At 41.3% G+C, this 27,361-nt stretch overlaps 2 protein-coding genes across 4 annotated transcripts; both read left to right on the top strand.

Annotated features, from left to right (window-relative positions):
- The first annotated feature begins 6,464 nt into the window (after positions 1–6,464).
- LOC110965857 (coiled-coil domain-containing protein 134) lies at positions 6,465–17,770 on the top strand. 3 transcript variants are annotated; one of them, XM_022215025.2, is made up of 7 exons: positions 6,465–6,717; positions 9,933–10,063; positions 10,403–10,524; positions 12,340–12,424; positions 15,068–15,249; positions 16,368–16,439; positions 16,683–17,770. In XM_022215025.2, exons 2-7 carry the CDS (start codon positions 9,961–9,963, stop codon positions 16,806–16,808), a joined length of 690 nt encoding a protein of 229 aa, XP_022070717.1. In that variant the 5' UTR covers positions 6,465–6,717; positions 9,933–9,960; the 3' UTR covers positions 16,809–17,770. The 3 variants fall into 3 exon arrangements, with proteins under 3 accessions (XP_022070717.1, XP_022070718.1, XP_022070716.2); XM_022215026.2 differs by having other exon boundaries at positions 6,466–6,717; positions 9,930–10,063; XM_022215024.2 differs by lacking the exon at positions 6,465–6,717 and adding an exon at positions 7,296–7,476 and having other exon boundaries at positions 9,930–10,063.
- Positions 17,771–17,795: 25 nt separating this feature from the next.
- Positions 17,796–21,268, top strand: LOC110965856 (uncharacterized). The gene is made up of 2 exons (XM_022215023.2): positions 17,796–17,975; positions 18,602–21,268. Exons 1-2 carry the CDS (start codon positions 17,954–17,956, stop codon positions 20,581–20,583), a joined length of 2,004 nt encoding a protein of 667 aa, XP_022070715.1. The 5' UTR covers positions 17,796–17,953; the 3' UTR covers positions 20,584–21,268.
- Positions 21,269–27,361: the final 6,093 nt, after the last annotated feature.

Here is a 27,361-nt window from a genome sequence, read left to right as displayed (position 1 = left end):
AATGAGTTGATAACTGATCACCAGATTGATTTGTTCTGTTTGACTGAAACCTGGTTGCAGCAGGAAGAATTTGTTAGCCTAAACGAATCAACTCCCCCTAGTCATATTAACTGTCATATTCCTCGAATCACAGGCCGAGGAGGAGGAGTAGCAGCAATCTACCATTCTAGTTTAAAATTGAACCAGAGGCCTAAACCTGATTACAGCTCATTTGAAAATCTCACTCTTAGTCTCTCTCATCCAAATTTGAAAGCTCAGAAACCAGTTTTATTTGTTGTTATATATCGTCCTCCTGCTCCTTATTCTGAGTTTTTATCTCAATTCTCAGACTTTTTATCTGAATTAGTGCTCAGTTCAGACAAAGTTATTATTGTGGGTGACTTTAACATTCATGTTGACGTAGACAGTGACAGCCTTACAACAGCTTTTAATTCATTATTAGACTCAATTGGGTTTTCTCAACATGTAAATAAACCAACTCATAGTTTTAATCACACTCTTGACCTTGTCCTGACTTATGGCTTAGAAATTGAAGAGTTAACAGTATTTCCCCAGAACCCTCTTCTTTCTGACCATTTTATGATAACATTTCAATTTAAAGTAAAGGATTGTTTAGCAGCTGAGAACAAATATCATTACAGTAGGTGTTTGTCTGACAATTCAGTATCTAAATTTAAGGAAATAATACCCTCACTGTTTACTTCAGCAACATTTACTGATAAATCAGAAGGCAAATATTATTATTTTACCCCCACAGAAGTGGATTATTATGTTAATAATGCTTCAGCCTCACTGCGTACAACTCTTGATAGTGTTGCACCTGTAAAAAAGAAAGTTATATCTCAGAGAAGACTTGCTCCTTGGTATAATTCCCAGCTGCGGACTTTAAAGCAGGCATCCCGAAAGCTGGAAAGAAAGTGGTATTCCACTAATTCAGAGGTAGTGTATGTGGCTTGGAAAAATAGTCTAGTAATCTATAAAAAAGCTCTTCATAATGCCAGGACAACTTATTATTCATCTTTAATAGATGAGAACAAGAACAACCCTAGGTTTCTCTTTAGCACTGTAGCCAGGCTGACAAAGAGTCAGAGCTCTGTTGAACCTTGTATTCCTTTAGTTTTAACCAGTCACGACTTCATGAGCTTCTTTACGCATAAAATAGTTCTGATTAGAGATAAAATTAATCTGGCCCTTCCTACAAATGTCACAGATGCTTTTGAATTGGCTGTTAGACCTGATGAATCTTTAGAATTCTTCACTCCTATATGTCTCTCTGAACTAATTTCAACAGTTTCTACATCCAAACCATCAACATGTCTTTTAGATCCTATCCCAACTAGACTCTTCAAGGAGATTTTACCTTTAATTAATTCTTCAATGTTAGATCTGATTAATCTCTCTCTAGTAACAGGCTATGTACCACAGGCTTTTAAGGTTGCTGTCATCAAACCTTTGCTTAAAAAGCCCACTTTAGATCCAGATGTGTTAGCTAACTATAGACCGATATCCAACCTACCATTTCTCTCTAAAATTCTGGAAAGAACAGTTGCAAATCAATTGTGTGAACACCTACAAAGGAATAATTTGTTTGAAATGTTTCAGTCAGGCTTCAGAGTGCATCATAGCACAGAAACAGCTCTAGTGAAAGTTACTAATGACCTTCTCATAGCATCAGATAATGGACTAGTCTCTATACTTGTTTTGTTAGATCTTAGTGCAGCGTTTGACACAATCGACCACAAAATTTTATTACAGCGTCTAGAATATTCAATTGGCATTAAAGGGACAGCACTGGATTGGTTTAAATCCTACTTATCAGATAGGTTCCAGTTTGTGCATGTCAACAATAACTCTTCTGAGCAGACTAAAGTTAATCACGGAGTTCCTCAGGGTTCTGTCTTAGGACCGATACTTTTCACATTATACATGCTTCCTTTAGGCAATATTATTAGGAAGCATTGTATTAACTTCCATTGTTATGCAGATGACACACAATTGTATTTATCTATGAAGCCAGATGAAACTGATCAGTTAGCTAGACTGCAAGATTGTCTTAAGGACATTAAAACCTGGATGACTTTTAACTTCCTACTGCTAAATTCAGACAAAACTGAAGTCATTGTATTTGGCCCCAAACATCTTAGAAACTCGCTTTCAAAGCAAATAGTTACTCTGGATGGCATCACATTGGCCTCCAGTACTACTGTGAGGAATCTTGGAGTTATTTTTGACCAGGACATGTCCTTTAACTCACACATAAAGCAAGTCTGTAGGACTTCCTTTTTTCACCTGCGTAATATTGTAAAAATCAGGAACATTCTGTCTCAGAGTGATGCAGAAAAATTAGTTCATGCTTTTGTTACTTCCAGGCTTGACTATTGCAATTCCTTATTATCGGGTTGTCCAAATAGCTCTCTCAAACATCTACAGTTGATCCAAAACGCTGCTGCGAGAGTACTGACAGGAGTTAGCAAAAGAGATCATATTTCCCCTATACTTGCTTCTCTTCACTGGCTTCCTGTTAAATCCAGAATAGAATTTAAAATCCTTCTTCTGACATATAAAGCTCTTAATAACCAATCTCCATCATGTCTTAAAGATCTGATAGTACCTTATTATCCTAGTAGAACTCTTCGCTCTCAAACTGCAGGCTTACTTGTTGTTCCTAGAATTTCTAAAAGTAGAATGGGAGGCAGAGCCTTCAGTTATCAGGCGCCTCTCCTGTGGAACCTGCTCCCAGTTTGGGTTCGGGAGGCAGACACCCTCTCTATTTTTAAGACCAGGCTTAAAGCGTTCCTTTTTGACAAATCTTATAGTTGGGGCTGACTGGGTGACCCACAGAGGTTCGGCTTGTGTCTTCATTGTACAGCTGACCCCTTCTTGGACGTCCCTTCGTTCTGCCCCTAGTCATGCTGCTATAGGCCTAGGCTGCTGGGGGACTTTTCTTGACGCACTGAGCCCTTCTCTATCTACCTTTACATTTAATATGTATACCGTTATTGCAGTACATTCACTCTGTTTCCCCCTGTGCTATTTCTCCGAGTGTCCCTGGTCCCAGAGCTGGATGCTTCAGATCTGCGGTCGATGTTCCACCAGCTGGTCCAGTCTCCACCATGTCCACTGTGGGATGCTGCTACTGACCTTCCACCAGCCCTCTGCTTCCAATTCCCTTTTTCCACGAGTCAACTCTGCATCGCCTTCAATATACTGTTATGCTAACTTACATACTGTTTGAATTTTACTGCTAGCTATATATGGAGTATGTTTAATGTCAGAGCCGTACATCATAAGAGTAAACTATGAGTCAGTTTTCAATGTTAGCTTATACTTTGTCTGTGTCACATATCCTGTCATGCATGTATTCAAATGTGTGTTGTGTTTTCCTTGCTTTCTCACCCCTCCCTCTTCTCCCATCCCTCCCCCTTGCCCTCTTCTGTCCTTCTCAACCCGCCCGGCCAGCAGGCAGATGGGTCCCCCCTATATAGAGCCGGGTTCTGCTCGAGGTTTCTTCCCTGTTAAAAGGGTGTTTTTCCTTGCCACTGTCGCCTTTGGGCTTGCTCTGGGGGTCAGGCATATGGGTTCTGTAAAGCGTCTTGAGACGATTTGACTGTAATTGACGCTATATAAATAAAATTGAATTGAATTGAATTGAATTGAATTGAAGTAGCAATCTTCTTTCTTATGTAAATTTAGTAACATGGCAAACCTCTGTTGTTCTATTATTATTATTATTCATGCATTATAATTAATAAAGTCTGTACCTTTCTATGGTAAGTCCCGTCAAATGACATATGTTGTGAATTTGTGCTATATAAATAAAACTGAATTGAACTGAATTCTATTTTGTCAGAGAACTAGAGTCTTGTCCAGTAAATACTATGGCTTCTTTTTTGGTACACTCGGAGGTTGAAGCTGCTTCTTTTTTCTACAACAGCGCATTAGGAGCAGAAAAGCTGAAGAGGCCAATTAGGAGCTCATTCCTGCCAATATTTGCACCAACTTGCGCCTGCCTCAAGTTCCTGCAGTGGTAAGCCGCCTCATTTTACTCAAAATGGAACACAAATTTACAAAATTAGCATCACGGTGTGTTGATGAAGAACTGAAACCAGTAATTGAGATGATAAGCTCATTAACAAAATGTTTACCGAGGCAATAAATCTATTGAGAAATAGGGTCATTTTCTCATAGGCTTCCGTGCCATCACATAGAGGAGTCGCCCCCTGCTGGCTGCTGAAAGAATACAGGTTTAAAACACTTCTGCATTGTGTTTAATTTTCAAACTAGAAGGCTACATCCATCTTACAATCTGTGCCTTTTACTCTCTAACCCCACAGAGCTGTCAGTTGGTTGGAGTGTGGCTCCCTGCAGGCCACTGGCGTGTCTAACAGCATGAGGTGGATGAGGTCTTGCTGCCACAGGGAGCAGCTGCTGGTGATGTGTTTGGGACCCTGGGGGATGTCATTGTCAGGCAGTGATGTCTTTGATGGCATTCCTATTCAGCGGCTGTTTAATTATATGTCTGTGGATGCTCAGCTTGGTGGTTTCAGGGGGGATGTGGAATATATGTCTCCTTGCAAAAATACATTTTAGGTGCACCGAAACAGCCAAAAATGTATTTTAGCAAATGAGACAGTGTGTGGGTTTAAACTTTTGGAGACGCTCGTCCATCTCCTACACACCTGTTGTATGTAATAGGTGCGAAAGTTCTGGAATTTCATCCTTTCCTTTACATGAATAAACCATTTCCACCGTAAACTGATGCAGAAAAAGAAATAATTGAGGTGTAAAAAAAACACCAGAATGCAGGAAATTAAGTGTGTCATACTCAAAACTTGCAGGGAGAAGACAGTAAAAACCTCACAAATAGATAAAACCTCGTGTCTGTCACATGTTGTAGAGAGACAGGGTGACCCAGCTTCAGCAAACAGCTCACAGTGACTAATATAGTAATTATCACCAGTAAAAACAATATTAATGCAGAATTACAAACGATGTAAGAGTCGCCGCTGATGCATACATGTATTAAAATGTCATCATAGTCTGTTAACTGGTTAACTGATGAATAGAACTTCATCACATTGTTAGTTTGACTGCTGTCTTTTACATAATGCACTTGCTCTGATTTACCGTTCTGCTCTAAAAGATGCTCATCCTCCTCAAGTTCTACAGTGTCACTGTGAAATAAAAGCTGCTGCACATGCTTGTTCATTGAAAGTCATTTATTTACAGCAGTGTTAAAGGAAAGATCTTTTTTTTTTGCATCATTAAAAATCAGATTTAAAGGCATATGTGTCTGTGTGTAGAGAAACTTTGCTTCAACAGTGGTTCAAAGAATGACAGTTACCAGACACTCAAAGGTTTGGGGCGCTTTGAGACGCTTTCTCGGACCCTAAAAAATAATTAAAATGATTAGAAATGATATATTTCAGCCATAATTTGCCAAAAAATTTAAAATCATGGTAACATTTACAGTAAAACCATGCAAATTCCACACTGCAACCAGTCTGACACATGAAATGTGTATAAATAATGTCACTGCAAGTCACCTTTTACAAGAAGTAGTATACATTTTTGATTAAATACTAACTTAATAGTTTGACCTGGTAGCAGTCCCTTCAACTGTGTGATCATGTTTAACAGCCACTGAGCAGATGAGTTGGGGTTAAAAGCCTTGCTCAAGGCTTGTTTAAATATTCTAGATTTTACTGATAAATATGTAATCACTTAAGATATTTTTAGGATTTTGGGGGGGCAAAAAAGGAAGGTTTTACGCCTGGTCTTAACCCTCATGTTGTCCTGCAGGTCTAACTGACCCATTTTAAAGTTTGAAAATGTAGAGAAAAGAAAGTTCACAGTGAAACTTCTGATATCAACATTTTTGGGAAATTTTTATACATTTTTTGGTGGGAAAAAAAGAAATGTTTAAAAAAAAGTGAAATTCCCTGGATTTCGGTTGATTTTTTGTGAATCTTCTTAAAGGAAATATTCTACATTTTCCTGATAAATATGTAATCGCTTTAGACACTTTTAGGATTTTTTTGGGGGAAGATTTGCATTCATTTTAAAAATATATATATTTACAAGAATTTTCTTGCCAAAATTGGTGGATTTTTTTTTTAAATAAAAGATTCAAGGAATTGTTGGAATTTTCTTCCTGAAGGTTTTGGAATTTTTTTTGCAATTTGGAGGATTTTATGCTGTATTTTTGGATTTTTTCAGACAAGGAAACAATATTTTTTGCTGCCTGTAAATGAGGACAACAGGAGGGTTAAAATTCAACCCCAGTCACTGTCAGCTTCTGGACTTCATGCTCCACTGCAGATACAGCATTTTGCTAAATAAATCCTCTAACACGCTCTTATTATGTCCACTTTTAGAGACATCACACCACTTCTGCTAACATGTGTCTGGCAGCTCTCCAGCAGCATCACGACCAGAGAGGAAGCAGAGGAGGAACGGGCCACCTCGCTCTGCTGGTGCCTCCCTCTAAGTCCGCCGTGTGGAAACCACATCCTCCTCCGTGTTTTAGCGCCCGCTCGCTGTCATTCGTCCAAGACAAGCCAGCCGGTGCGATCGTGGCGCTGGCGGAGTGGAGCAGCTAGAGCCGCATGTAAATGAACACCTCCACCACCTTTGCCGTTGTCACCTGAGGATCTCCGGGGGGCAAACCGACCGTCCCGTCCTCCCACCTGGAAGAGGAGCCGACCTTTTACCGATGTGAGTGCAGATTATATTTAACTACTTTGGAGCGATCGCTGTCCTCTAATCGCTGCCTTGTGGCGCTGCCGTTCCTCGTTTCAACGCGGTGAGTGAACCTTCGAGTTTTTTTTGTAGCGTCCAGCCTTTTTTTTCTTCTTATCTCCCGGATCTGTTGTTGCCGGCCGCTGGCTGACGGATCCGGCGGAGCGTACAGCTGCGATGACAGGAGGCATCGATCTGTCGAGGAGCCACTTCAAATACTTGCCTAATTCCCCCCCCTCCTCCTCTAAAAGCGCACCCCGGGAGGAAGTCTCACATTGCGGAGTTGGTGTATATTCCCACTATATGTGCTGTTACATCACAGCTTTGGCAGAAACCTCGGTTTTTAAAACTCCGTTGAGAGTGAGTGGTGCTTCTGCAGGAAAAAAAAACAACCCAGGTCAGTTAGGGGACATGCAATCAATTAAGCAATCTGTAATTGATGCTCCACATGATTTTTTTTTTTTTTAATCCAGACTGGGCCGTCATCATCACCATTACGCATGTCCGTGGCTTTGCCTCTGCATGAATGATGACAGAGGGAGAGCCTCTCAGATGCAAGCAGAGAGAGAGAGAGGGAGAGATGATGTGCCAGTCCTTGAACCTCCAGCCTCCCACAGCAGGCTCGCAGCCTGAGGGGAATTGCATTCACTTCTGCTGCTTATCCAGCTGTCTGATAAGGCGTCTTGCTTTTCTTTCCCCTCTAAAATCCTCTCAGGAGCTGCATTCACCTCAAGGGTCAGTTTTACCACTTGGAGTTTGGACCGTTTCCCATTTTTGATTACAGATTCAAACCTTAGTTGTAGAATACTGCATGATCAGATAGGGTAGCCTACTTATCTGACGGAGCTGGAACCTGGATCTCCCACACAGGAAATCAAACTTCAGCCCTTTGCGCCCTGAGAGATTGTTGGTAGCGGAGAAGAAAATCTCCAACCGAGAGATTTATGTGGGCTCCAGCGAGAGCTCTTCTGCCTTCAGACCTCCCTGTAGCAAACGCAGCTCGCCCACTGGAGTGCCAAATCCAAAACCCGGCCCTCAAAACCTTGAAGATCCAACACCGGTGGGTCGTCTGGAGCAGAATTCATCCAGTCCAGGACTCGGTAGAGAATGTGGGAGGAAATTTCTTGGAGAGGAGCTGTGTTGTGCCAACAGTCCTACAATATCGGTGCTCGACTTGTGTGTCTGTGTGCTGTTGTGCACCTGAGGGACGTGTAGAAGCAAAATACAAAGACAGAAGTTGTGTATATTCTTGAGAGTATTTCTGCAAGTGTAGCATGTGACAACCTTTCTAATTTTGGTCAGGATGGAGCCCAGTGCTTCACCAATGATCAAACTGTGTAATCAGGCTTCCTGCTTACAGTTAATGGATGCATTTAGACTCATTTCTGTGCAGCCCATGCCACATTAAAAGAGATTGATGTGACATTAACGTCCTTCCTAGACTACTTCTTAAAGTCTCAGCACTTTGCCCTATTGTACGGCAACATTAGCAGCAGCTGGATGTATGTGTTGACTGCGTTAAATCGTGCCGGTGGCGATAACCTTTCCGCTCATAAATAGCTGTCAGAGCTACATGGCTGCCTGCTTGGAAGCACGCAGACGCACCAAATAACCCAGCGGAGAGACGAGACCTTCTGTCCTTGGCTGTTACTGAGAAATATTGAGGCTTTCAACCGGCACTTAAGGATATTTAGTGCTGCATTTCTCACAAAGCTGGGAAACTACCCAAAAGATGTTCTCGGAACGCACAGATTGGGCCATAATCGAACATTGTCTTCACTCAGCTGTCTTCAGGAACGCTCGATTCTGCTGACTTTGTAGGAAAAAAGTTCCCTCACAGTCCTATTTCTAAATAGGAGTTCACCAGAGACAACAGAAATAGCCGCAACAAAATGAAAGTGGTTCCTTTTCAGGAACATCTAGAACACTATCCCGAGATCTGCTGTTGAACTCTTTGGACGGTCGCCTCACTTACTTCGAAAGCGAAGCTGTCATTAAACAGAAGGAAGCTTTAGCATGAAATGAAAATTGTTTGTCCGCGTTATCAGCACTCGGAAGAGGAACAGAGGATGTCTGGGAGCATATGCTTTTCTCCTGTAATTTGAATGAGACTCTTCAGGGGACTCATTCAATCGAAATTAACATTCACTCCCTGAGACATTTCCTCACTTCCCAGTCCTTCAAATTCAAGAATCGGGACCCCGTGCTTGTAGAGATTAATTCAGTTAGCGCAAAAATCAAGTCCCCATGCTCATTATTCCTCTCCCACTCCCTCGTTCTCCTCCTCTGTCTTGCACTCGCTCTTCTATACGTGTGTCTTTGGGTTTTACCATTGTGTCTCAGCGAAAGGCAGATGAAAAATTCACCAGGAAAGCTGTTGTTTCCCACGAGGTCTCGCTTTCCCACTCATCCCTTTTGCCTCCTCCTCCTCCTCTTTCTCATAATCTCACTCTCCCTTCAACCCCACTGCATCCCTCTGATGGCATCATTGATGGAGCTCTTGCTAAATTATGCATGGATTATGTGAATTATATCTCGTCGCCTTTCATCAACATTGTCTTCTCCCTCCCGCTTCTGTTTTCTGCTAATGTCTTTCTGAAAATGTTCATCTTTTCTCGAGGTCCTATATTTAGCGGGTTTTTATTTATCTTCCCGCTTTCATCCCCTTTCCTTTTAAAGCCTCCGAGGCAAAGGAAGTTGCGACTGAATGAAAATGTTAAAGACCGCTGCTTTCAATGGTTAGACGAGGGGGGACTTGGTAGAGAGGAGCGAGGGAGGGAGTCGGCTACAGAGATTGTAAAAGTTCCTCTGGGGATTATGCAAGTGCCAGACATCAGATGTGTCTTAAAAGGAACATAAGGAGTCCCCCCCTTCGAATGCCAGCTACCCTCTGGTGTTCCATATTGACCACTTATCCCCCGCATGTCTCCCTGTTTCACATATTCCACAAGTATCAAAGGAGCGCGAGCCTTTCCAGCAGCTTTGGAAGAAGAAAAATTGAATTCATGAATACGAGAGCTATTTTCAGTGAAAGCTCCCTGTTTCTAGATGAAAGTCCAATCAAAGGAAATGATGTTTACCATGGCAGTCAGAGAGCGCTGTGTTGTGAGGAGCCTTAAATGATAAAGTCGTGCAACTGTATGAGAATAATTTGAGGTTTAAACATGTCTCATGTCTCCTCATCCCAGAAGAGTGCCTCTCTGCCACCCCCTGCTGACCATGCGGAGTGTGAGCGCCGTGATCCTGGCATTTGCCGCCGCCACCCTCGGCTCGGCAGACTCTGACACACACAGACCGAGACATGACTCCAACCTGGAGATCTGTATCCTTCTGCTGTCAGCTCACAGAGCCGTGTGTGTGTGTGTGTGTGTGTGTGTGTGTGTGTGTGTGTGTGTGTGTGTGTGTGTGTGTGTGTGTGTGTGTGTGTGTGTGTGTGTGTGTGTGTGTGTGTGTGTGTGTGTGTGTGTGTGTGTGTGTGTGTGTGTGTGTGTGTGTGTGTGTGTGTGTGTGTGTGTGTGTGTGTCACACCGAGTGCTGAACTCATGCGTGTTCATGAATGCATCTCTGTGCCTGTCAGCGTGACAGATTGGAGCGTGAGTGAGCATTTATGTGACTTACGCCCATGTAGAGCGCATGTATCATCCTGACCTTCTCTTGTCAGACAAGCGGCTGTTTGAGACCAAGAGGAAAGATCAGCTGAACGCGCTCAAGAACCTGGTGGAGCTGAATGACATCAACCAGCAGTACAAGATCATAGACATCATGCTCAAAGGCCTCTTCAAGGTAGGATTTGCGCGTACACTCTCACATCACATGCTGGCGTAGTCCGTGTGAAGCAGCAAAGTCAAGCATAGACAAGAACATTAGTATCAGAGGGGGGGGGAAAAAAAAAAACTTCTGAGAGGCCAACCTTCTCGTGTTCCCAGCAGATCGAAGGATAAGAAGGTTTGCAGCCCAACAGAGAATCAAAAGCTTCCAATGCACTGATTACATTCATCAGCGTGTTTGCTCGCTTTCATTTGGATGCTAATTTAGACTTCTCAGAGTGCCATTACATCTGCGCTGGGAGCTTTGATTTACAGTATGGCTGCTTTTCCCACAAGACAGTTATCTATGCATCTGCATGCCTCTCAAGGACAACTAGCATAGTCAACCTTCAGTGGCTGAATAACATTGTCAGCACTTCTGTACTTTCTGTGTGTGTGCGTGTTCGTGTGTGTGAAATGAAGTGCTTTACAGCAGGGGTGTCAAACTGATCTTAGTTCAGGGGCCACATTCAGCCCAGTTTGATCTCAAGTGGGCCAGACCGGTTTTTACCATATGATCAAAACAACAAAAGTCAGATAAAAAAAGACAAAAAACAACAAACAAGACACAAAATGACAAAAATGAGACAAACAACATGAAATAAAACAAGGAAAGAGACAAAAAATTAGACAAACAAGTTACAAAGCAAGAAAATAAATGGATAAACGACAAAAACGAGACAAAAAGAAACACAAAACAGCATACAAAACAATGAATAAAGCAAAACAACAAATAAAGCAAAACACAAAATGACAAAAATCAGACAAAGAAAACACATGCGAGACAAAAAAGGAAACGCAAAATGACAAAAATGAAAAGCAAAATGACAAAAATCAGACAGAAAACAACAAAAACAAGGCATATTACAAAAATGAGACACAAAATGCCAAAAAATTAGACAAATGACACGAAACAAAACAAAAAGAGAGAAAAAATTCTACAAATAAGTTAGTCACAAAAAAATGGACAAACGTCAAAAATGAGACAAAAACCACAAAATGGTATGCAAAACAACGAATAAAGCGAGACAAATAAGGAAACACAAAACAACAAAAAAACAAACAAAATGACAAAAACATGAGAAGAATGACAAAATCAGACAAAAAGACAGAAAATGAGACACAAAATGACAAAAAAATTTGACAAACGACAAAAATGAGAAAACGCAAAACCACAAAAACGGCACACAAAACAATGAATAAAGCAAAACACAAAATGACAAAAATACGGCAAAAACCTCAAGCGAGACAAAAAGGAAACACAAAACAACAAAAGCGTGACAAAAGTCAGACAAAAGAAAGACAGTAAACAAGACAAATATGACAAAAATGAGACACAAAATAAATAGAACAAAGAGCAATCTAGTATTTTACTTTAGGATCAAAACAACTCATGGTCTAGAAATTTTTTTAAATTTATAATTTTACTAATTTACAATCTGCAGTTAATGTCTTCTTTGTGACTTTTACACTTTGAGGGCCGGATTGGACCCTCTGGAGGGCAGGATTTTGCCCGGGGGCCGCATGTTCGACACCCCTGCTTCACAGTGTTCCTGTTTATATCTCCTCCATATACTATTCCCACAGAAACTGCACTCACTGTAATCTCATTTGATGACTGTTGTGGATGGAAAGTGGTGTGTCAGATATCATGACGAGAATAATTTGCATTATGCAGCCTCCTGTTTCAGTTCAGAGCCACAGAGTGCTAATGGGATCTCATTCATCTGCATTCATGTTGCACATAGTCAAAAAAATAACACGGCTGCTGAGCTCTGTCTTTTTTTTTAAGGTGCTGGAGGACTCGAGACAAGTCCTGGTAGCGGCCAACATGCAGCCCGACGACCCCTTCCCCATGGATGATAAGATCAAAGAAGGTCTGATTCACTTTTACACCTCAGCTGTTTCATTATCTTTTCCGTCATCGGTGCCTCTTTTTTTTTCTCGCTCTGGAGTGTCTTTCACACTCAGATTCTGTCTCCATCATCTCTGACTGGTTTCTCTCACGCTCTGTTACCCGTCTCCGAAAACTTCACCTCAGTCTGGTGCCTTTTTTTCCAAGTATGGGATACCTGATATTGCTGCTTCATCGGTCTGCTAAATTGAAGGAATTCTGCAGTTCAGACAGAGGTCACTGTTCTGTTAATGTCCCTCACAGCTTTATTCAGACATATCCACCACAGTGGTCGCACGTTTGTGATTAAACATGAGATTCAACAACACATCAACTGATGTACTGAAAGATTAAATCTATCTCCTTCCCATGTAACTCGATCTGAAGGACGGCCGCGATGTAATCAGTGATTTAACTGCAGCTGATGAACTGTGTTTCTGTGAAGCAGCTCATGTGTTTGAGGTGAAGAAAAGTGCAGCGCAGTTTGACCTGCTGTTAGATCCCGACTGATCCGGTCTCCATGTTGGGAGTAATTTATTATTCTAAGTAATTAATGAAGTTGCTGATGTTATTCCATGTGTATAAATCCACACAACTCTCCGTCTGTCTGTGGAAACCCTCACTGGGATCCTGATGCTGCCGGTGTTTAATTACCTCAGAGTAAAGACGGCTGATTTCATTCATTACTGGCGACTCCCAAAACCTGCTACAGAATCTGATTTGACTGCAGTTAAGTTTTATTTTATGGATATTTCAGTTTAGAATAGATGTGAAGTTCTACAGCAAAGTGAACTCAAAGGTGCTTTTTAGTACTAAACTGTGTGATGTTTTTGGTCCAATATTCAATCAATTAATCAATCAAAGTTTATTTCTATAGCCTTTTACAACGGCCCAAAGGGTGAGCAAAGTGCTTTACAGTAAAGCAAGAGAATAACTTAAAAACAATACAGTAACTTGAAACAGAGACGGCAGTAAAAACAAAACTGAACAGCAATAAAACATATATTTAAAAGCTAGTACATAAAACCGAAATAAAATGTCACCGTGCCACAAATATTGCTGCTGAAATGTGGAAATGTGAAGCCAGCGACGCTGTGGAAGTCTCCTACTACAGTTGTGGAAAATCTAAATAAATCTGACAAGTTTAAAATCAAGCGAAGGTTTAAATGTGGAGCTGAACTTTAGTTTGGCTGTTGACTTAACAGAGAGTTTCTACTTGAGAATGTGACCTTTTTTCTGTTTAGTATCATGTATTTCACAGGAAAACAACCTTCCCCTTAGACTTTTTTCTTTTAATTTAAAATTAAAGGTCGAAAAAGCCATCCCCATTGTAGGAGCCATATTTCATTTCGCTCTTGTTTTTTTTAATTGCCCATCCAAGACCCCAGAGGGCTGTATTTCTTCTACCTGAGGCTGACGGTCCGTTGTCAAGTTAGCCCTCCTGTTTTCTTCATTTACAGGCACCAAAAAACATTGTTTCCTTGTCTGAAAAAAATCCCCAAATTCAGCAAAAAAAATTACAAAACCTTCAGGAACAAAATTCCAATAATTCCTTTAAAAGTTTCCCTTAGAAGTTTTATTTTAAAAAAAAAAATCCTCTAAATTTGGCAAGAAAATTCTTGTATTTTTTTTTTTTTTTTTTGGAAAAATGAGTAAAAATCTTCCAAAAAATCCCAAAAATATCTAAAGTGGTTACATATATATCAGCAAGACTTCTAATATTTTCTTTAAGAACATTCACATAAAAATCAACCAAAATCCAGTAAAATTCGCTGGATTTTGGTTGATTTTTAAGTGAATGTTCTTCAGAAACATTTTTAATATTTCTTTTTTCCACCAAAAAATGTTCAAAAATGTTGAAAATGTGGACATCAGAAGTTTCACTGTGAAAATATATTTTTCCCCCACATTTTCAAACTTAGAAACGGGTCAGTTTTGACCTGCAGGACGACACGAGGATTAAGGTATTTAGTTGATTGTATGATTTGATTCAGGTGTTGTGGATAGAACCAGTTTTTGACTGTGCTCGATTCTCTTTGCGTTTGATTTTCTGTTTATGACCAAGTTTAAGTTACGTGTGAAGATCGATAATAAAGAACTCGTATTATTTCGACTCTTATGAAGAATCCGTTTGTTAATTTTTAGTTGAGTGCACGTCAAAACTCTCGTATAACCACCATCAACAACCAGTAGTGCTAAGTATAGGACATTGCCACTACACACAAGCTGCTTCACACAACTCAGAGTGCTGTCAGTTGTGTGTGTCTTTGCTATAATGCGACAGAATGGCACTTCAGACCTGTGAAAGTGATGCAGAAATATTACTAGTAAGATAGCTCTTGCACCTTTTACAGAAAACACACCAGGTTGTTCATTTAGACATAAAGTCAGCAAGTTCAGATGCTGTCAGAAAGGGGGTGTTATTGTTTTTCACATCATTGTCCACTCATTTCAGTCCAAGCCCACCAGCAGTAGCAACACACTGAGTGCTTCCTGAACAAAACAAACCCTTATTTGAACTGCCCTCCTCAGTTTCCTCTCTCTATCCACATGTCTGTGTGTTTTGTCAGCACAACTTATGTTTAAAACTAGCCTCATAACCCACCTGCTTCTGCTGTCGCTGCAGCTTATTCCCATGTGGTGGAGAACACGGCGTTTTTCGGCGACGTGGCGCTGCGTTTCCCCCGCATCGTCCACCACTACTACGACCGGAACGCCGACTGGAGCGGCCTGCTTCGCTGGGGCTTGAATTTCTGTAACCAGACGGGAGTTTTCACGGGAGGAGCTCACCAGCACGTCCTCACACTAGTAAGACCAAGCAATCACTGTCCTGTCATGTGCCTGTTACTAACACTATTATCACAAATCACTGGCTTTTGCTTTCGGAGCATTAAAAAAGGTGTCTAGAAAAGCTGAACAGCTATTATCGAAATTGCAATGTGGCTTTTGAAATAACAGGAACTGCAATTTTTCACCTTTCAGTGGAAAACAAATGCAAAATTGCTCAGTCCCAGTTTGCAGTTTTTGCTTCTGACTAAATTTAGAATATATTTGTGAGATCTCCATTCTGCAGAGGAAACCGAAAAACAGAGTGTTGTTGCCTAGAAATACTTTCTGTAATTCAGACCACATTTAAGAACTCGTGTTTTCAGGCTAAAAGTGAAGGCCTTGAAAATATGAAAATGAGTAAGTGCTTCACCTTGTGGATGTGTGTGAGGTTTACACGGGTTCAGTTCGTTTCTGATGCAGAACTCAATATTGCTGCATGCTGAGATGAAAACACCTCTCAGTGAAGAGTGCAATAGAAAGCACAGTGATATTGATGTTAGAAATATTCAAGCAAAAACATAGTTGCAGCTATAGTTTAACAAAGGTGAGTTTAATCCAGTCGTTTGTTGTGTCAGTGTTCAATTCATCAGCTAATGCCTTTCTATCACTGCAATATATGTCACTGTTAATCAAATTTGTCAATCATGTATTGTGTCCTTAGAAACTTGACGGCTGATAAGACTCTCTTCCTCGTTTAATGTGTGGGTTAATGAACTAAACTCTTGCAGGATTAATCTGCGACCTTTGCAATGTGCCAAGAGGATTATATAGTGGATTAATTCTCGAATCTGGAAGCAGCGGCAGTTTGCGCCCTCAAAGTGTGCATTCAGCCCTCACTTGAACCTCGGTAACCCCACACATTTGGGAATCAGTTGTAAATAATTGAAATAAGCTATAATATTCCCAAGAAAATGGGAGTTTTTTTTATCTGCAGCCGCTCGCCAAATTGCATCACGGTGCCTTCTGAGCTGCAGAATGAGTGATGTGACGGTCTCATTTTCATTCCTGAAGCCTTTTTTTTTTTTTTAAAGAAATGACTATGTATCATCTCCTCTCTCTTTTCTTCTGTCTTCTTGTTTATTCTGCTCATCTCTCAGATGTCACAGGAGCTGGGAATAACCGAGAAATCCCCAGACTTCATAAACCCATACCGCACAGAGCGAGATGATGTGAGTAAGATGCATTTGTCTCCGCACTTCGCTTCTCTTGATGACTTCCCCATCGTGCATTAATATTCCAGCCTGGTACCTGGTAACCTGGTAACCACCATCTAATACCTTAGGGACTCCTGAAGTACACCTTTGCAACCAGTAATATTAATAACGCACACAGATCTTAGCTGTGTCATACTGTTTTGGCTTATGTCTCGCATATTGCAACTTTGATTTTAAAAAATGTCTCGTCTGCTGCAGGTGCTTCACACTGCTGATGCTTTCCAGAAGATCCTGAGGGAGGAGGAGAAGCGGAGGAGGAAGGAGGAGAAGAGGAAAGAAATCAGAAAAGGCCCTCGCATCTCACGCTCTCGCACCGAGCTATAGCGCTACATCTGTGTGCTTGTGAAGAGCTAAGAAGAAGAAGAAGGAGGCAGAAGAGGAGGAGGATTCACACGATCCACAAGGGGTGGCTTTACTTGTAGACTCTGATGACAGTGAAGAAGAAAAGCTGCCGTCACTTGTACAAAAGTCACAAGAGAGAACCCCTCAGTGTGACAGAGGAGCAGAAAAGCAGGCTCTGATGAAGGCCTGAGTTGCTGTACATCTGCAGTAATTCATAATTGGGAAAATCTAATGCTATACGACAGGTAACCGACGTCTCTGGAAAACCAATTAAGGGAGAGCCTCGTTTTTTGATAACTTGAGGATTATGTAACTGAACTTTGGAATATAAATAATTTTAGTATAACCTGTTTACTTCAAAAACTTTGCGAAGCCCCGCTGTACTGTGTCTGGTCTAGAATTAATGTGTCTGAAACCCATTTGCTTCAAATACCTGTGGTTGCCAAATATAAATTTGACCTCATTATAATGTGGCCTGTTTCTGGTTAGGTTGAGTTTGATTTGTTGCTGATTTTTTTTTCTTGAACTGGGAATTTTTAGGGAAACTTCTGAGGGGATGTTTGTGAATGTTTGATGGTATTTATTTGCATTTTTTATGTCCATCTGAGGGTGTTTTCCTTTTCAAAACCATTCATCTTTTTGTTTTTTCCTAAATGCCCCCTAATTCGAAGTGACTATTTCATTCTGTCAGAATTACAGTATTTGAATCTTCATTTTGCAGCGTCCTGTCTTTGTTTTTTGTTCATTTTTCTCTTTATATCCTGAAATCGACCCCTGCTATTTGTTTAGCTCTATGGAATTGAAATTGATGTAATTTTGAATAGTATTATGACTGTTATAAAACTATGTGTATATTCAGAGAAAGAATATCATTGCTGCAGAATGAACAAGCCATTTTGTTAACAAATTTAATGAAATAAAGTGACTCTGATATGTAAAATTCATGGATGTGTCCCAGTGAGCAGATGAACCAACAGAGGGCGAGCAGCCTTTGAAAAAAACACTGAAGTCTAATGTTTGGGTTTTCGGTTGAACGGAGTTGGACTTCGGACCAACTCTGATTTTCATTTAGAGGATGAAATAAGCTTAAATGCAGTGAAGAAACGACTTCTAGAGACGTCCGAGAAATGTCTGACACCGTGGACTCTGGTAAGATGATCTTTTCGCGTCTCCGTCAGAAGTTAGCAGCTTGCTAATGATAGCATGCTCATTAGCTAGCTCCGTGTCAGTTTAACTGTTGTGCTAACGGTGGCTAAGTGGTGGGGAATAAATGCATAATAAATGCTCATTTGAGGTTAAAACGCCATCTCAACGTGTGACTTTTGATGTTTAGATTCATCTTATGTCATAATTGGTTAATACTAAAGGTGTAAATGGCATAACAGATAAAGCTAGCTGCTTCTGTGGCTAACTTATTGAGTTGTTATTGTTTTGATTCTGTGCAGAAGCCTCCTGAAGCACAGACTTCACAAGGCTTGTTACAAAGGGCCTCTGTTGTCTGTTAGCAACACAAAGTGAACACAATAGAAGTCTTGATTGCTGCCTTTCAGTAAATAGAGGCTTATATGGTTTGCAGTTGCAGGGAACTTTTCATAATAGTCTCAGTAAATTACAATTCAGATTCAGAAAACTTTATTCGTCCCCAGGGGGCAATTCAAAAGGCACATAGAGCAGGCAGTGCAACGATGACATAATAAAGAAATAGGGAAAAATATGTACAAATCTAGCAAGTAATGTAAGTAATATAATTATAAGTAATATAATTTCTGTTGCAGTATTTTCATCCGAGGACAAAAAGGAGACAGCTGACATGGAGGATGGCAGCGAAGGGGACAACTCTGAAACCAGATGGACCGAAGAACTCAGACTGGTCCTCATTGGAAAGACTGGATCTGGCAAGAGTGCATCTGGAAACACCATCTTGGGCCGCAGGCAGTTCCTGTCACAGACCAGCGCCAGCTCTGTCACCCAGATTTGCGAGCTCGGGAACACTGAGCTCGCTGAGGAAGACGACAGCGAGGAGGACGGCCAGGCTGTCAGACGGAGGAGGGTGAGGAGAATCACGGTGGTGGATATGCCAGGTTTTGGGGACACTCACCTTAGCGTGGAGCAGATTCACGCTGAGATAGCCAAATGTGTTTCTCTCTCGGCCCCCGGCCCACATGCTTTCCTGCTGGTGGTGCCAATAGGAAGATATACAGACAATGAGAACCTGGCTGTGTGTGAGCTGGCGAAGATATTTGGGGAGGATGCTGTCTGTCACCACACACTGGTTCTTTTTACCAGAGGTGATGACCTAGAGGACGTAGGAATTAATGAGTATCTGGAAAAGACTGCTCCTCCTGAGCTTAAGGCTCTGATTGAGAGGTGTGGGGGTAGATACCACGTACTCAACAACAGAGACATCAGTAACTCAGCGCAGGTTACACAACTCCTGACGAAGGTGGACAAGATGGTGCAGCATAATAACAGAGGGTTTTACACTAATGCCATGTTTTTAGAGGCAGAGGCTGCCATCAGGGAGGAGCAGAGAAGGATGCTGAGGGAGCGAGGACAAGCAGACGGTGATGAGCGAGAGGGAAATAACCGCAGAATGGCAGAACAGGCGACGTTTGCAAAGCGAAGAAAGTGTGATTTGGAGTCTGACAGTGCGCAAAGTGGCGAGGAAGGATCACAGAGGCTCAGGAGGAGGGAGCCGGAAGGAGGAAATGAGGATTTCAGGGTGGAGAGGTGGACAGAGGAGAGCAGGGGGAATGCGTTTAGCTTTCTGAGGGACCAGTTTAGAGGCCGGCGTCGAGGCAGCAGCAGGACCGTAAGCAGGCGTCAGTCTCTCCGGTCATCTTTGAGTCGCTTTCGGAGGGAGGCGGCGCTCTCTGCTAAGGTGCTGGACAGAGTTAAAATCCTAGTGGCTGCTGGAGCCACAGGTATGGCGGTTGGGGCAGTGTTTGGAGCAGCTGCCCCTTTAGCGGCTGCAGCTGGGGCATCTCTGGTGGGAAACTCGGTTGGTTTTGCTGCGGGTCAGTTAGCTGGGATGTCTGTCGCAGGAGGCACAGGGGTTGGGAAAGCTGTAGGGGCCATAGTGGCAGCAGCCTCGGGGAAAACTGCAGTCGCTCTGGGGGCAGCAACAGGTGGAGTTTTGGGCGGTTCTATGGGAGCAGTGGCTGGTGTTGAGGCTGTCACTCCTAGGGAGGGTGCTTTGGATGCCCTCAGCCAGGTTAGCGCCGTGGGGGCCTCTGCTGTGGGAATGGCAGCAGGTGTGGGATGCACCATGGGAGCTGGGGCCGCTTTAAGTGCAGCTCTGGAGGGAGCTGCTTTGAGCTCAGCGGCTCTCGGTGGAGCTGAAACTGCCACAATCGGGGCAGCAGGTGCAGCCACCAGTTCTGTGGCTTTAGCGGCAGGGCAGCATGCAGTGGCCTCGGCAGGAAGTGTAGCAGCAGGCGGTGTGGCTCCTCAGTGTGCTGCAGCCCTCGCTCAGGAGATGGCTGCTGGGTCTGCTGGTCCCGTATGTGGACTAACGGGGTCCAGTGTGGCATCAGTGGCCAGCAGGGTGGCGTCGGACCCTTGGGGCGCCGTGACGACGACAACACGCATCCTGAATGCGGTGGCTGAGATCGGCAAAGCTGCAGCTGGCATCGCTCTGGCCGGTGGTCTGGTAGTGAAGGTGGTGAAAGAGAAAGTGAGATGTGGCGCTGGAAGGACGGAGCCCAGTTACACAGAGAAGAAGTCTTATGAAATCTACTGGAATAAAACCAACTAAGACTGGAGTCAGATCCCACTTTAATGAGATCATAGGAGATATATTTTAAAGGTGTTGTTACCAAGGAAAAATCAAAGACGTGCAGCAAACAGCGTGACATGTAGCAGTATTCCACATATGAACAAGTCATCACTTTATAAAAGTAGAACTGCTGATTGCATTTGTTGGTTAGAACTGTTTGAGGCTGATGAACAAGTGCTATAGAAGGATATTAGTGCGCACTAGCGTGATACCTTTGCTTTATTTCTTGATTTCAAACACATTAAATCACATTTTAGATGATTAGAAGACCTAAAATCTTCATACACTTTTGTAGTTTACACTTAACCTTTTTTGCGTTTCTACAGCAAAATCAAAGCACTAATAACAGAAAATAAGCCCTCAGATGATAGTATTTGCTGGGTGTTATTGTGATTAATGTTGTTGAATATTGATTGTTGCTGAAAATGAACAGAAGCACTAAAGTTTTACAAAGCATCTTAAATCCAGAGGGCTTAGTACTGACAGCTGACAGTGGGTGGTTGCATTGCACTTCCTATAATATGTAAACCAGGGAGAAGTTTTGCAGTTATGTATGATCACTATTTTTCAACTGTTATCTGTTGAAAATGTACCAAAACATTTCTGCATGCATGTTTTTGCAGTGAATCATCAAGAATAAAGACATTTTTCTTCCAGAACTGAATATTTTGGCTTTAATTCTTGTCCTCTGGAGCTGACTTGTCATCTTGCCTGCCAATAACTTAACTGTGGCACTTCATTAATTAGAAAATGTGCCTTTTTAAAACCACTATGCCGCTGATGTGATAGCTTTATTAGCAGCACATCATTTATTGATTAGTCCGACTATATTTACACTTCTATTTTTATCATTTTATTAGCGCTGTGTGCTGCAGGTAATCTGCACGGTAATAGTAGCAGATTTCATTGTGTTTGTTGTTTTTTCAAGCTTGTCATGACCATACATATTTAATCTTTCAGTGTATTAAGATACAAGTAATGCAGGAAATATATGCACAGCATTAAAAATTACAACAGAAGCATTTTAATAGACTGAACAAGGGGTGTCAAAGTCATTTTAGTTCAGGGGCCACAAACAGAACCAGCTACACACGTGGACAAAATTGTTGGTACCCCTCAGTTAAAGAAGGAAAAACCCACAATTCTCACTGAAATCACTTGAAACTCACAAAAGTAACAATAAATAAAAATTTATTGAAAATTAAATAATCAAAATCAGCCATCACTTTTGAATTGTTGATTAACGTAATTATTTAAAAAAAACAAACTAATGAAATAGGGCTGGACAAAAATGATGGTACCCATAACTTAATATTTTGTTGCACAACCTTTTGAGGCAATCACTGCAATTAAACCATTTCTGTATTTGTCAATGAGCGTTCTGCAGCTGTCAACAGGTATTTTGGCCCACTCCTCATGAGCAAACAGCTCCAGTTGTCTCAGGTTTGATGGGTGTCTTCTCCAAATGGCATGTTTCAGCTCCTTCCACATATGTTCAATGGGATTCAGATCTGGGCTCATAGAAGGCCACTTTAGAATAGTCCAACGCTTTTCTCTCAGCCATTCTTGGGTGTTTTTGGCTGTGTGTTTTGGATCGTTGTCCTGTTGGAAGACCCATGACCTGCGACTGAGACCAAGCTTTCTGACACTAGGCAGCACATTTCTCTCCAGAATGCCTTGATAGTCTTCAGATTTCATCGTACCTTGCACACTTTCAAGACACCCTGTGCCAGATGCAGCAAAGCAGCCCCAAAACATTACTGAGCCTCCTCCATGTTTCACCGTAGGGACAGTGTTCTTTTCTTCGTATGCTTGGTTTTTGAGTCTATGAACATAGAGTTGATGTGCCTTACCAAAAAGCTCCAGTTTGGTCTCATCTGTCCAAAGGACATTCTCCCAGAAGCTTTGTGGCTTGTCAACATGCATTTTTGCAAATTCCAGTCTGGCTTTTTTATGAGTTTTTTTCAGCAGTGGTGTCCTCCTTGGTCGTCTCCCATGAAGTCCACTTTGGCTCAAACAACGACGAATGGTGCGATCTGACACTGATGTACCTTGGCCTTGGAGTTCACCTTTAATTTCTTTGGAGGTTGCTCTGGGCTCTTTGGATACAATTCGAACGATCCGTCTCTTCAATTTGTCATCAATTTTCCTCTTGCGGCCACGTCCAGGGAGGTTGGCTACTGTCCCGTGGGTCTTGAACTTCTGAATAATATGAGCCACTGTTGTCACAGGAACTTCAAGCTGTTTAGAGATGGTCTTATAGCCTTTACCTTTAAGATGTTTGTCTATAATTTTTTTTCGGATGTCCTGGGACAATTCTCTCCTTCGCTTTCTGTTGTCCATGTTCAGTGTGGTACACACCTTTTCACCAAACAGCAGGGTGACTACTTGTCTCCCTTTAAATAGGCAGACTGACTGATTATGAGTTTGGAAACACCTGTGATGTCAATTAAATGACACACCTGAGTTAATCATGTCACTCTGGTCAAATAGTTTTCAATCTTTTATAGAGGTACCATCATTTTTGTCCAGGCCTGTTTCATTAGTTTGTTTTTTTAAATAATTATGTTAATCAACAATTCAAAAGTGATGGCTGTTTTTGATTATTTAATTTTCAATAAATTTTTATTTATTGTTACTTTTGTGAGTTTCAAGTGATTTCAGTGAGAATTGTGGGTTTTTCCTTCTTTAACTGAGGGGTACCAACAATTCTGTCCACGTGTGTAAATCACAGCATAATCACCTATAAAAACCACAACTCCACATTTGAGTGCAAAAAAGTACATTCTGAAAATGTTCCCACTTAACGAATTATCTTTTTACAAAACATTATGACCAACCTGAAATTTCTCAAGAAAAATAAATGCAATTTCAACAATATGATGCCTTAGTTTATCATTTACACGTTACGACTTACAGATCATAGAGTGTACAATGACACAAAACATTTAGTCACAGGTATCTGGAACTGAACATAGTACTTTGCTTCATGATTTCAATTCAATTTTATTTATATAGCGCCAATTACAGGTCAAACTGTCTCAAGACGCTTTTCAGAACCCATATGCCTGAACCCCCAGAGCAGCCCTAAGGCAACAGTAGCAAGAAAAAACTCACTTTAAACGGGAAGAAACGTTGAGCAGAACCCAGCTCTTTATGTGGGGGGACCCATCTGCTGCTGGTCGGGTGAGTTGAGAGGGACAGAAAGGGAGATGAAGGGGAGGGATGGGAGAAGGAACGTATAACACACAATTGGATGCGTGCACGATAAGCTAGATGATACATCCAAAGAACAAGCTAACATTGAAACTGATTCATAGTTCACTGTCATGATGTACGGCTCTGGCATTAAATATACTACATGTATAGCTGGCAGTAAAATTCAAGCAGTATGTAGATGAGAGTATCAATGCAGAGTAGACTGGTGGAAATGAGCAGCTTGAAGCAGTGGGCTGGAGGAAGGTCAGCAGCAGCATCTCACAGTGGACATGATGGAGACGAGACCAGTTGGTGGGACAGCAACCACAGATCTGAAGCATCCAGCTCTGGGACCAGGGACACTCAGAGAAAGGACACAGGGAGAAACAGAGTGAATGCAATGCAATAATGGTATATATTAAATATAAAGGTAGCTAGAGAAGGGCTCAGTGCATCAAGAGAGGTCTCCCAGCAGCCGAGCCCTATAGCAGCAGAACTAAGGGACGTCCAAAGTCAGTTGTGCAAATGAAGACACCAGCTGATCCCCTCAGGGTCACCCAGCCAGCCCTAACTGTAAGATTTGTCAAAAAAGGAAGGTTTTAAGCCTGATCTTAAAAAGAGAGAGGGTGTCCACCTCTCGAAGCCAAACTGGAAGCTGATTCCATTGGAGAGATGATCAAAGCAACGGCCAGATTGGATGCTCTGGTGGGCCAGTTTGACACCCCTGGACTAAAGTCAGTATTTAACATGACGTCCCTTTGCATCAAGCTCATGTTGAACTCTCTCAGGTCAACTGTCTGAAAGTTTTCTTAACTTATCTTGTGGTTTATTCTACTAAGCTTTCTACGACTAAAACAGTCTTTGTTTCTCTGCCCACATGATCCCATACAGCTTCTATATTTACATCTGAACTCTGTGAAGGACACTCCATCTCTGTTGCTGTTTCTCAACTGTTTGTTTTCCTTCGTGTGTGATTTCACAACAACACTGGCGTCATTGTCCTGCTGAAAAATAAAGCTGTTTCCAGTCAGACGTTTTCCAGTATGACTGAAATGAGGAACCAGAATTTGTCTGTACTTCTCAGCATTCATGGTCCCATCGATTCAACACCACTGGCAGAAATGTAGCCCCAGACGATGAAAGACCCTCCAACCTGTTTCATCAAAAAGCTGCAAGTAACTTTTCTTGTGACTCTCTGAATATCTCCTCACACTTTATCGATGAGAGGACCAGAACATTTCAAACTTTGATTTGTCGCTCCACAGGAGTCTTCTCTATCGATCTGCACTGCAGTCTTTGTGGCCTTTTTCATACTTCATCCTTTCAGGCCTGTTCCCCTTTTGAAAAAGCGGTTTCTTCCTGCAGCTCTTTCACACTAGTCATTCCTGCTCAGACTTCTCCAGACTCTAACAGGATAAACTTGGCATCTATACAAACCTGCAACAAGCTGAGCGAGTTCTGTAAATCCCCCTGTCAAAATGAGTGATTGTTGGCATTTTGAATGGGAATGATGTGTTTACATGTAATGACCAACACCAAAAACACTTGAATTAAGACCTAACTTGGATTTTGTAGCATCAACCATGCCACAACTGTGTGAGTTTACAGATTTCATAAGCAAAAGTTGGATAATGTTAAATGATGGGTATAGATACAGGAAGTAAGGTTGAGGATGGATGTGGAAGTCCTCTGGGATCTGGGATGCTGTGACATTGGAGGCTTGGGAGAAGGAGACTCTGGGTTTAACCTAAGTAACAAATAGCTCAACCCTGCTGTGCTGAAAAATGGAGGGATGAATGATGGACACTTGTCTTCTCCTGTCTTGATAATGGCATCCTTTGTCCTTAGTCGCCTCCAACATCTCCAAAACCCAACAGCTAGGCTTCTTACCAGTTTTAATAGATGGCATCACATCACGTCTGTCTTGGCTTCCTTCCACTGGCCCCCTGTTTGGTTGGAGAACTAATTTTAACATTTTACTGATCACTTTTGAAGCTCGCCAGGGTCTTACCCCAAGCTACATTTCCGATCTGCTGACCCCTTATGAGCCAGCCTTAGATCCTCAGTTGGATCCCTTTTGGTTGCTCCATCAGGAACCCTCGACTTTAGAACGACCTGAATAAGGAAATATGGCTTGCAGAGTCAGCAACTTCCTAAAAATCCACTTTTATGTTTTATTGTAATATTACCAGCCTGGATTTTTGGTGTGATGCCGTCACTCTAATTCTTTAATTCCCTACTGTTATGACTTTTAAATTTAACCCTCAATCTTGTTCTTTAATTTACAATTTGAGGTTGTAATTTTTTTTTTAATTATATATCATCTGTACATATGGAACAATCATACCACAGTGGCAGTAGGATTGCATAGGAGTAATAACCATGTGCAGTATTGTAATTTTAGTCTAATTTATTACTCTGGTCTTTTTTACACAGTCCTTTATTTACACAGTACTTTTTATACTTTTCTTTTTGCATATAAAATTTTTAGATTTCTACTTTTAATTGAGACTTTTATATATATTCTCTTACTGTTTTGTTGTTGAGTACTGTAACTCCATTCACCATGTCAGATTCCTTGTTTGTGAGAACTCACTTGGCGATAAAGGCTTTCTGATTCTGAGAATTAAAATGCGTAATATTTATATTAAAATAACATTTTTTTTGGAGCACACCATATGTTAGTTTATGAAGCCTATTTTAAACTACATTAAAAACAAAATACGTATGTAATTCAGCTGTGTTTGTATTTTTATTTGTTTATTAAAACAGTATTCTGCCATTAATGTGTATTTGTTGCTTATTTGTTCATATTTTTTCCATGAAGGGCATGTTTAATCCTCCTGTTGTCCTCATTTACGGGCACCCAAAAATATTGTTTTCTTGTCTGAAAAAAAATCCAAAAATTCAGCCAAAAAATTTCCCAAATTTCTGAAAATTTGCAAAACCTTCAGGAAGAAAATTCCAATAATTCCTTAAGAGTTTTATTTTTTTAAAAAGTCCCCCAAATTTGGCAAGAAAATTCTTGTAAATATTTTCAAAAAAAATAGTAAACATCTTTCAATAAAAAATCCTAAAAATACCTAAAGTGGTTACATATATATCAGTAAAATTTCTATTTTCTTTAAGAACATTCGCAAAAAAATCAACCAAAATCCAGTGAAATTTGCTGGATGTTGGTTGATTTTTTTGTGTGAATATTCTTAAGAAACATTTTTAACATTTCTTTTTTCCACTAAAAATGTTCAGAGATTTCCCAAAAAGGTTGAAAATGTGGACATCAGAAGTTTCAGTGTAAAAAAAAAGTCACATTTTCAAAAAGTACTGTCTGTGAATATCATGAACCCTTTAGGACAGTAAAAACTGACATTATATTGCATCTGCAATGAAGACAAATCCCCATCACAGTGTCAGCAGCATTGCATAAGAGCACAAAAACGCAGCTGATTTGAGTGAAACATGTCTGCAGCGTTGGACTTCATCTCACTTGCTTCTTGTCAGTGCTGTTTCCGAGCTTCTATATTTGTCTGTTGACTTCTTTTCATGAAGATAGGGGGCG

This window comes from Acanthochromis polyacanthus, chromosome 21 (genome assembly GCF_021347895.1).
Source record: "Acanthochromis polyacanthus isolate Apoly-LR-REF ecotype Palm Island chromosome 21, KAUST_Apoly_ChrSc, whole genome shotgun sequence".
NCBI lineage: Eukaryota > Metazoa > Chordata > Actinopteri > Pomacentridae > Acanthochromis > Acanthochromis polyacanthus.
Note: the sequence above shows the minus strand (reverse complement) of the source record. Positions and strands in the feature narration are given on the sequence as shown.